This window comes from Oryctolagus cuniculus, chromosome 5, assembly GCF_051225735.1.
Source record: "Oryctolagus cuniculus isolate XC-2025 breed Fujian yellow rabbit chromosome 5, ASM5122573v1, whole genome shotgun sequence".
NCBI classification, from domain to species: Eukaryota; Metazoa; Chordata; class Mammalia; order Lagomorpha; family Leporidae; genus Oryctolagus; species Oryctolagus cuniculus.
The window spans coordinates 153,836,044-153,847,029 of NC_142871.1; the positions used below are offsets into that span (position 1 = coordinate 153,836,044).

A 10,986-nucleotide genomic window follows, 5' to 3' on the forward strand; every position below is an offset into this window, starting at 1 on the left:
TAATTCGCACGCACACTTACTTCAGACATTCACAAAATCAAATTTAAAGTCGTTAAACTGTCTAAAATTTCGAAAGTAAATCTAAACATCTGCAACGTTAAACCACATTTTCAAACATTCAAAACATTCAATACTGTCATGTGAGACTTCAAAACTCTTAGTTTTACATTGAAAATCGAAGTTTACAAAGATGAGTTATCCGTCACCGACACCATATCCGGGTTCTTTGTATAAAATGTTATTTCGATCGTTAGGGCACAAAGAAACTCGGCAAATACTGCCCCGCGAACTTCCCGGAGCCCTGCCTCACTCGCCCGCGCCTCTTCAGGGCGTTCAACCGGGCGTGTTACGTCGTTCTCGTAACGTTATTTCCGGTTCCGGTTCCGTCACCCCACCTCTGGAGAGGCGTCACTTCCGCTCTCCCGATTTTTCATCCTTCCCCCAGCTCAACTCTCACTTCTGACCTGACACCCTCAAATCCGCCCTCTTGGGCCAGCTTCCGTCCCTCAGTCTTTTCATTGTTGTCATCTCCTCGCCCTGCCCTTCGCGGCAAGCTGTCGCTCATTGCGTAGTCACCGCCCCAGTCCCGCCCCTCGTAGCACGTCGTCGCACGACGAGTGCGTAATCGCCACGGCGCTTTACGGCTGTCGTGCTCCCTGTCTCTGTCAGCATGGAGGTGGAGGAGTCGGAGAAGGCAGCCACGGAACCAGATCCGCCAGAAGGGACGGAGCAGGAACTAGAGGAGGAAGAGGACCAGGAGGAATCCACAGAAACGGGCCGCAGCAAGAAGAAGCGGGTGGTGCCGGGAATTGTATACTTGGGCCACGTCCCGCCGCGCTTCCGTCCCTTGCACGTGCGCAACCTCTTGAGCGCCTACGGAGAGGTCGGACGCGTGTTCTTTCAGGCGGAAGGTAGGAGCGCGGGCGCGCTCTGTGAACTCTCGAGGCGCTGGCCTGGTGCATCGTAGGAATGGGATCTCTGAGCGGGCGGGGCGGGGGGCGGGCCTACTGGCCCCTTAGTTCTGGGCTTGCGGCCTTTGGGTTCCGATCTCGTGTGCGCCTACTTCTGTGCCTACTGATGCGCTGAGCGATAGTGCAGTTGGAATAAAAACATCAGGAACTTTCCTATTTTAGCCACTTGAAAGAGTTAAAGAGAGACAGAGAGAGGCCTTCCATCTACTGGTTCACTCCCCAAATGGCTGCAGTGGCCGGAGCTGAGCTGATCTGAAGCCAGGCGCTTCCTCCGGGTCTCCCACATGGGTGTAGGGGCCCAAGGACTTGGGCCATCCTCCACTGCCCTCCGAGGCACACGATCCAGGGAGCTGGTTCCCTGAATCCAGGGAGCTGGATCGGAAGTGGAGCAGCCGGGACTCGAACCTGCACCCATATGGGATGTCTGCACTGCAGGCCAGGGGTTCAATCCACTGCGCCACAGTGCCGGCCCCTGTACAAGTTTTTGGTAGCGTGCAGGGCAGACCTAAGGAGTGACATTTGAGGAAGTGTTGATCTAGATAAAGGAAAGGGTGTGTGAGGCAGAGTGTATCTCACAGTTCATTCTTTCCAGAGACTGTGAGGGGGTACCCCGTAGGCGAGCTAAGAGAATGGCGCGGCCAGTGGGAGGCGCGTCTGGGGTGCCGAGTCCCGAGCTCAGCTCTGTCTTTGGTACGCAGATCGGTTCGTGAGACGCAAGAAAAAAGCAGCAGCAGCGGCCACAGGAGGAAAAAAGCGGTCGAAGTACAGCAAAGACTACACCGAAGGCTGGGTAGAGTTTCGGGACAAGCGCATAGCCAAGCGCGTGGCGGCCAGTCTGCACAACACGCCCATGGGTGCCCGCAAGCGCAGCCCGTTCCGTTATGACCTGTGGAATCTCAAGGTGAGGATTGGCCCACGTGCCAAGCTGTCCGCCTGTCTGTCTCCCAGTTCTTCTCCTTGATCTCTCCTTTTCTTCCTGCCCACAGTACCTGCACCGGTTCACCTGGTCCCACCTCAGTGAACACCTTGCCTTTGAGCGCCAAGTACGGAGGCAGCGCCTGAGAGCAGAGGTTGCCCAAGCCAAGCGGGAGACTGACTTCTATCTTCGAAGTGTGGAGCGAGGACAGCGCTTCCTTGCTGCTGATGGGGACCCTACCCGACCAGATGGCTCCTGGGCATTTGCCCAGCGGCCCACTGAGCAGGAGCTGAGGGCCCGGAAGGCAGCGCGGCCAGGAGGGCGTGAGCGGGCTCGCTTGGCTGCAGTCCAGGACCAGGCGCGCTCCAACCGAGGGCTCCTTGCCAAGATCTTCGGAGCTGCGCCCCCCTCGGAGAACACAGAGGGACCTTCTCGGGTCAGGGACTCCTGAGGGAATGGGAGACCCCTTCCGGCCCCCGGCTCTGCCTTTCTCGTTCTACCTCACACTAGGGAGACTGACCACACAGGCAAACATTTTATTGTGTTTCCCTGGTGAGGACCCAGAAACGCAAGTGTTTCAGGCTTCCTTTCTCCTTCCTCCCGACTCCTGTACGTGTTTGGCTGAAATGCCTAATTCCTGTGGTGTGGATATGACTACTGTAGGAGTTGGTTTTCCTCTGCTTGACTTTTGGCTGGCTGTCTCGCTGGGTTTCCCTAAAACTCCCACTTGCCGGTCCCAGAAAGGCCCTTTATTGCTAATCAGAGGAACGGCTTGTTAGGGAGTCAGGTTGTGTTTACCATCCATAGGTGAGGGGGCAGCAGCATCTTTGTTTCTTAATTGAAAGCAAGTAGAGCAGCTAATAAAGTGGGACTGGGATGGAAACCATCTTTGAAATTTTTTTACAGAAAAGGAAGAATATGACTGTTTCTACATACTTTTAGATTCGGGGGATGGAGCCCATTGAACAAGTTAGAAGTTTTTCTTGTATTCCATCTGTTCATTTTGCTTCATCTCCTGTTCTCAGCCTCCATTCTACCTGAACCCCACCTCCTCCCCGCCTTTCTCTGAGTGTCTGGTAGGCAGAATTTGTCATGGCAGAGTATGTCATGTCTCCCAAACTGAGCAGGAATCCTGAGACTGAAAAATTGAATTGGGAAGCGCCATATAGGAATACAAGAGTTTATTAAGGGAACTTACACACTGCATTCCAGACCAGGATGGCAGGTGGTCTGGGCAGAGCTGTAGCAAGGTTTATTCCACACACAACCCTTCAAGGCAAGCCTAGGGGCTGGAGTTGTGACATAGCAGGTTAAGCTGCCTTTTGCAACACCAGCATCCTACATCAGAGTGTCAGTTTGAGTCCCAGCTGCTTCTGATCCATCTCCCTGTTAATGTGCCTGAGAAAGCAACAGCAGCAGGTGGCCCACATGCTTGGGTTCTTACTCTCCACGTACGAGAGTAGGATAGAGTTTCTGGCTTTGGCCAGAAATAATCTTCAAAAGCAAGGCTTTATACATTGGCAAGTTAATGGAAAGCTGGGGTAGGAACTTTGTATTTTAACTCTCCTGTACTATTCTCTAGATACAGCCTTCTGGGCTGTCCACCTCTTTAGAAAGGTTTGTGATAGCACTTAAACTCTGACTGGAGAATGACACCACCAGTTAGCCTGGCAGGAGGTCCGTGTCCTGTAAGGATGAATAGTGTGGTAGCACTATGGTTTGCTGTCTCACACATTGATTTTTTTTCTTTTCTTTTTAATTTATTTATTTGAAAGGCAGAAATACACAGAGGGAAGGAAGGAGAAAGATCTGTTTACTGGACTCCCTTAATGGTCGCAACACATTCTGGGTCTCCCATGTGAGCACAAGAACCCAGGCACTTGGGCCATCCTCTGGTGCCCTCCCAGGTACATCAGCCGGGAGCTGGTTCAGAAGCAGAGCAGGCGGGACTGGAGCTGGCTCCCGTATCAGGTGCTGGTGCTGCAGGCAGAGACCCCACACACTGATTTCTTAGCCCACATTGTCAGTATCTAATTCGGTATTTACTAAGGCACACTTGAGGAAACAGTGGTGATGGGTGATAACATGGCCACTGGTGGTAGGAATGGGGCTGTGGAAGGGCGTGGAGTGCTCCTACTGCAGACCTGATTTGTGATTACAGTCTTTTTTTTTTTTTCTTTTTTTTTTTTTTTTTTGACAGAGTGGACAGAGAGAGAAAGGTCTTCCTTTTGCCATTGGCTCACCCTCCAATGGCCATCGTGGCCGGTGCACTGCGGCCGGCGCACCACGCTGATCCAAAGCCAGGAGCCAGGTGCTTATCCTGGTCTCCCATGCAGGTGCAGGGCCCAAGCACTTGGACCATCCTCCACTGCCTTCCCAGGCCACAGCAGAGAGCTGGCCTGGAAGAGGGGCAACCAAGGCAGAATCTGGAGCCCCAACCAGGACTAGAACCCGGTGTGCCGGCGCCGCAGGTGGAAGATTAGCCTATTGAGCCACAGCACCGGCCTGTGATTACAGTCTTAAGACTCAGTCTGCACTGTGTTTTCCAGATCATTCCTGCCAAGTGAACTAGGAAGATGATAGAGCAGTAGTCTGAAAGAACTTGTGCTCCCTTAGTTGGAAACGTTTGATGAATGAGTTGTCACATTCAGAACACTGTAAAGATGGGTAAAACCTAGAGGAGGGGGCTGGGAACAGATCCTTCTCAGGTGCACTTAACAGTACTAGAGCTTGCAAACAGGTGAGCAAAGCAGCCCTGGGGCTTCAGAGAATCAATGCAAGCCACTGCAAGGCATGGAGAACTCCAATATTACAATAAACTAAGAAACCTTCACACCGTGACTGATCATTCAAGCTGGTGACTTATAGGGAGTAGTAAGAATGTGGTTATTACTTGAATTTTGTTTGAAGATTTATTTTATTTATTTGACAGGCAAAGTTAGAGGTAGAGACAGAGATCTTCCATCCACTGGTTCACTCCCCAGATGGCTGCAATGGCCAGAGCTGCACCGATCTGGAGCCAGGAGCTTCTTTCGGGTCTCCCACACAGATTTAGGGGCCCAAGGGCTTGGGCCATCTTCTGCTTTCACAGGCCATAGCAGAGAGCTCAAATGGAAGAGGAACAGCCGGGACTAGAACCGGCGCTGATATGGGATGCTGGTGTTTCAGGCCAGGGTGTTAACCCGCTGCACGAAGGGCTCATGCCTGCATCCAAGCAGGCTGGGTAAGTCATAGGTGGAAGGAAATGAATTTCCCAGGAACTTTTCATCTTGACTTTGTCTAGACGAAGCCTTTTGAAGGCAGGAAAATTAAGTTTTTGCACTCAGAATTTTGTTTCCCTTTTGAAAAGCACACTTTTTTTTTTTTTCAAGATTTATTTCTTTATTTGAAAGAGTTACACTACACAGAGAGAGAGTTCCTGCATCTGCTGGTTCACTCCTTGATTGGCCGCAACGGCCAGAGCTGCGCTGATCAGGAGCCAGGAACTTCTTCCGGGTTTCCCATGCGGGTGCAGGGGCCCAAGGACTTGGGCCATCTTCGACTGTTTTCCCAGGTCATAGCAGAGGGCTGGATTGGAAGTGAAGCAGCCAGGTCTCAAACTGGAGCCTATATGGGATGCTGGTGCTTCAGGCCAGGGCGTTAACCTGCTGCACATATGTTTTTTTTTTTTTTTTATTAATTTACTTAATACAAAGTCATATAATACTGTGTCTCCTCACTAAAACTGAGCTCAGAGACAGTTTTCCATTGAGTATTTTACCTTTTAGTCCCAACATTCTCACTGTGCCTATGATGAATGGTTATTGCATGAATTTCATGAGAGGCACATTTCATAGACTAGGGCAGGAAGTGTACCTGCAAATATGAACAGATTGATTTCATCTAACACCAAGAGTAGCAAATTGCATAATTCTCTGTCATGGGTCTGCTTGCCACATAGTCCAGGATGCAACTTGGTTCCTTTCCCAACAGGAGCTGAGGCCCTGTCTGCAGCTCTACAGTGGGCTGATTGCTCAAGGAATGAAATGGGAAATTGCTTGGGGGGCGGGGGGGGGGGGAGGGGTTGGGGGAGAGGGCAGGCACAGAGTTGGGTTTCGTGAGTGCCTTGTGACCTTACTCCTAAAAACCTGCGTGTGTCACATCTCTAGCCAATCTTGAATTTGATTTTTCATGACTCCTCATGAAATGTCTTCCTGAAGTCTTGTAACAGAAGTTATGGAAGAAACCCTTGGTGGAACCCACAGGGATGTGCTCTGTGCCCCACAATAGAGTGATGAGCTCAGCAGACTGCTTGAGGTTCAGTAATGGTTTCCAGTGGTTTTTTTCTGCCTTGGTCAATTACAGTTCTCACCTCCATGGCCACCAAAAACTGAGATGCTGAATAACTTGGAGAGAAGTAAAATCATGTACTTTCCTAAATCTTTTTTTAACCCTTACAACATGTTGAAAACTGTTGAGACATGAACTGAGCTGTGAACATCAGTGTAAAGTTGTCTGGTTTTCTCCTGTTTTCAGCCTGTTCTTAGGATGAAGACACTTGGGAGGATGCAGCATTTGCACACATGTCCAGAGTAGGCAGGCAATGGCTGGTGCTGTAACCTTTCCTGCAGGGTTAGCAAGGGCAGAGCTGGAATTAGCGTGAAATCCACAAGGAAAGGCTGAAAGGGTAGACAGGGACAGGAAGAATACTTGAGCTTGTCTTCCAACTGGGAAGGAGCAGCCTCCCCTGAGGCCAGTGGGAGCCAGGAGGGCCTCGACAGTCCCACATCTTGGATGGGAGGTGTCAGTGAATAGCAGACTGCAGGTCCTCCCCCCACCCCCCTTTCCAAGTGGCTGTTGGATTTTCCAGGCCCCAGGCAGGCTAACCCTCAGCCTCTGTGCCATTGGGAATTTAGAGAGGACTGTGGAATTTCCTATTTTAAACTCAATCATTTTGGAATAACTAATTCCATTGTATCAAGGTTCATAGCCTGGGGAAACTGGATATCCACATGTGGAAGATTGAAACTAGAGTCTCCTACCCTTCCAACCATATGCAAAAGTCAACTCAAAATGCGTCAAAGACCGAAATCTAAGACCCAAAACTATGAAACTACTGGAATAAAATATAAGGGAAATCCTTTAAGATACCAGTATAGGCAATGATTTTTTTTTTTTTTTTGAGTAAGACTCCAAAGGCACAGGCAACAAATAGAGACAAATAGGATTTTATCAGCTTATTTAAGAAGCTTCTGCACAACAAAACATTCAACAAGGGGTTAATATACTAAGGAAATTAAAAAAAAAAAAAGGCAAAAAACTCAATCTGGTTTTTGAAATGGGCAAATGACCTGAGTAGACATTACATAAAAGAAGTTATACAAATGGGTAATGATTATAGGAAAGAAAAAAAAAAACTCCACTAAACAGCAGAGAAATGCAAATCAAAACTACAGTGAAATATCCCTCTCCACAGTTAGACTGACCATTATCAAAGGACAGAAAAACATTAAAACCATGCTGGCAAGGATGCAGAGAAAGGGAAACTCTTATATAGTGAGTGGGAATGTAAATTAGAACTGCTATTATGGAAATCAGAATGGAGGTTCCTCAAATAACTGAAAATACAAATGCTGCATGATCCAGTTATTCCACTACTGGGTGTCTATCCAAAGAAAAGAAAATCCACATACTAAAGAGATGCCCACATTCTCCTCAGTTTACTGCCATGGTATTCACAATAGGCAAGATAAGAATCAACCAAATGGCCATAATAGGTAAGGAAGATATGCTATATAATACTACTCACATGGAATGAAAAAAAAATGAAATCCTGTCATTACAATAAGCGAGGCACAGTGAGACATGCCACATTTTCTCATGCAAATAGGGAAGCTAAAAAATTGATTTCATTGAAGTACAGAGTAATGTAATGGTCACTCAGCTGGGAAGAGGAGGGGAGACAGAGGCAGGTCTGCTAATAAATCTTTAAACAAAATGTGAGAAAAGGAGCTGACATTGTGGCACAAGAAGTTAAGCCTCTCCTTGGGAGGCAACCCTCATGAGCATGGGTTCCTGTCCCAGCTGCTCCACTTCTGAGCCACCTGCCTGTTAATGCTGCTGGGAAAGCAATCAGTGTTCGGGCCCCTGTGCCCACGTGGGAGACCAGGAAGAAGCTCCTGGCTTCAGCCTGGCCCAGTCCTGACTTTTGTGGTCATCTGGGGGAGTGAATCCGCAAATGGATGATCTCTGTCTCTTCCTCTCTCTGTGTAACTCTGCCTTTCAAATACATAAGTCTTTAAAAATGAAAATGAAGGAAAACTACAAACATTTAAAAGGAAGTTGTTCAAAACATCCAAACATGTTAATTGAACGAGATATTTCAGTTCTGACATTTCTAAAAAGAGAATAAGTGAACAGGGAAGGTAAAATAGTCCACTAGAAAAAAAAAAAGTGTTACTCTTTAATAGAGTAAGTTAATGAAAATAGAAGGGGAAGCCAACCTGGCTCCTGACTTCGGATCAGCGCGGTGCGCCAGCTGCAGCGCGCGGCCGCGCCGGCCATTGGAGGGTGAACCAACGGCAAAGGAAGACCTTTCTCTCTGTCTCTCTCTCTCACTGTCCACTCTGCCTGTCAAAAAAAAGGGGGGGGGGCAAAAATTGATAGTTACATAGACGCATTAGGGTAAGAAGAGAAAGCAAGAAATTAAATTAAAAAGCAAGAAATGAAATTTCCATTCTTAAAAAGCAATGAGCTTTTCATAGGAAACCAGTGGAACCAGGGATTTGCGGTATCATTTCTTACGTGAAGAGGAGAACAGAAAGAACAGGTAACGCACTTCCTGGTGCGCATTGTCTGCGGCCGCATTCGGAGGTCCACGGTAGGCACAGCCCAGGGGTCTCAAGGCCCTGGAGACAGGGTAAGAAGAGGAGTTGGGGCATCCTTAGGAGCCTCAGAGTCTGCTGGTGCCCCTGGAAGTTGGAGAGCTCTGGCAGGTGGCCAGGGCAGTGCAAGGGTGGAGTGTGAAATGCTGCATTGCCGGGGGCGTTTGGAGTTTGGTAAATTTTAATCTAGGTTCCTCTTTTAAATTGTGAAAATGCACACACGTGGATGTCAGAAAATGCAGCGGCAGTGTTTACCAGGAAATTACAGAGAGCACTCGTCCCTGGGTGGGCTTGAACCACCAACCTTTCGGTTAACAGCCGAACGCGCTGACCGATTGCGCCACAGAGACAGCGATGTGGAGAGCTTCTTATTCCAAAGGAATTATTTTACAGTTTTGTTTGTTTATCTAAACCGTGTATTTTAGAATGAAACTTTTCGGTCGGTGTGTTTTGGGGAAAAAGCAATTCTGCATGCTTTGATTTTCACCGTTCCTATGGGAACAGCGTGTGTTAAAGAACAGAAGTCTATTATAATGGGAGGCACAAGGCAGGACTGGTGCCTGCTTTCCCCAAGGGTAGACATCCTGACAGAATTCCTTTTCAGTGCAGTTCCCTTCATGTCCCTGCAGTAAACTAGAGAACCATTAACAAAATACAGATCCCAGCGTGGACGACTTTTAATAGTTCTCTTGGCTTTCATTCTGAACATTGTGATTTTTCTAAATTTGTGCCTGTTCTGCTTTTTAAGCATCTGTGGGTTGGCCAGAAGCGTGATGTGGGGTAGGGTGGGTGGACTTGGTGCTTACACAAACCTGCTTATGGTCTCAACCTGCGAACTTGACCTGGATTTCCTGTGTCCTTTTGGTCTCTTGGCAACAGTGGTTGAGCGTCTGCTAAGAGCCAGGCACTGTCCGGCACTTGGTTGCATCAGCAGAGCAAGGGAGAGAGACTGGAGTTGATTTTAAGCTGAGGAGAAACAGATAACAAACACAAATAAGTAAATTGTGTGGGATTTTAGGAGGTGGCAAGTTCTCTGGAGAAAAGAGTGGAGCGGGATAATGGACCAGGGAGTCGGAGGTTTGAAGTACTGGACACGCAGCCTCCATGTGTTCACCTGGCTTTGAGTTCGATATATCCGTCTATGCCTTGAGATGATGTGTCTATGAGAATCTAGGCTGCAACAGGCAAAGGAGACTGGGTAAGTGGTGCAGCAGCCAAATACTGGGAGTTTTGAGAGGGAAGACTCCCTGGACTTGAACGAAGATACCTGTTAGTGGAGAGGTGAGTGGCTTTTATTTAGGAATGGACCAAACCTCATCATCTCTTTATTTTAGGACCAAGAACTCTGTGTTTGCCTCTCTCAGGGGTTGAGGACATGAGTTCAGAGAAGCACTTTCTTCTATGGACTGCTCTACTCCGTGTTGGACATGTGGTTGGCTTGTTCAGGATCCCCCCCCCCCTTTTCTTTTTGACCACAACAGAAACACGGTTGTATTTTCAATACATAAATTCCATCAAACAAAAATAACACTACATTAAAATAAAAGGGAAAAACGCGGTATTTCACTTGCAATGAATGTCAAAATGTTAACATACTTAAACATAAATGAATGCTTGCAATTCACAACAAAGAGACTAAGGCTCTATGAAGATGACCACAGTCAACATTTACATGACAAGAAAATTGTTACGATGCATTATTATTAAAATACTGACATCTAATAGATTTTTTTCTTTTTTCAATCAATCCTAACTCCTCCCTCCCACCCTGCATCCACAAGAATACACAAACAAGCAAGTGGGGCTCCTTTTGATGAAACGTGATGTGGGCATTAAAAGAACTAGCCTCCCCATCACCCTCGGACTCCAATTTTCCGTATGCTGGACAAAACCCTTTGGCATCGGTCTACAGGACGTCCCTAGTTTAAGGATCAATTATGTTGCAGAATCGATAACCTAGAAGAAATGGCAAATTCCTGTACACAAGCACCTTATCAAGATTGAGTTATGAATGAATAGAATATACCTAAACTGACCATTAATAAGTAGCAAGATTGAATCAGTAGCAAAATGTCTTCTAACAAAGAAAAGCCCAGAAGCAGAGAACTTCACTGCTGAATTCAAGCAAACATTTAAAGAATATGCTCCAATACTTCTTAAAATCTTTTGAAAAATAAAAGAGGGAATTCTACCACATTCCTCCTAAGAGGCCAACATTTATTTCTGTATTTTAAAA

General features: G+C 47.5%; 1 protein-coding gene and 1 non-coding gene across 2 annotated transcripts; one reads left to right on the plus strand and one right to left on the minus strand.

Moving 5' to 3' along the window:
* The first annotated feature begins 640 nt into the window (after nucleotides 1-640).
* On the plus strand, nucleotides 641-2,770 carry ABT1 (activator of basal transcription 1). The gene is made up of 3 exons (XM_002714190.6): nucleotides 641-911; nucleotides 1,670-1,872; nucleotides 1,958-2,770. Exons 1-3 carry the CDS (start codon nucleotides 671-673, stop codon nucleotides 2,336-2,338), a joined length of 825 nt encoding a protein of 274 aa, XP_002714236.1. The 5' UTR covers nucleotides 641-670; the 3' UTR covers nucleotides 2,339-2,770.
* A 6,256-nt stretch (nucleotides 2,771-9,026) lies between these two features.
* On the minus strand, nucleotides 9,027-9,100 carry TRNAN-GUU (transfer RNA asparagine (anticodon GUU)). The gene has a single exon. It is a non-coding gene; the product is annotated as a tRNA-Asn (tRNA).
* Nucleotides 9,101-10,986: the final 1,886 nt, after the last annotated feature.

Bases quoted from the DNA above. Each gene is read 5' to 3' on its own strand.
- ABT1 (XM_002714190.6), top strand. From the start codon at position 671: ATGGAGGTGGAGGAGTCGGAGAAGGCAGCCACGGAACCAGATCCGCCA. The intron at 912-1,669 runs GTAGGAGCGCGG...TTTGGTACGCAG, and splicing joins CGTGTTCTTTCAGGCGGAAG to ATCGGTTCGTGAGACGCAAG. The intron at 1,873-1,957 runs GTGAGGATTGGC...TCCTGCCCACAG, and splicing joins ATGACCTGTGGAATCTCAAG to TACCTGCACCGGTTCACCTG.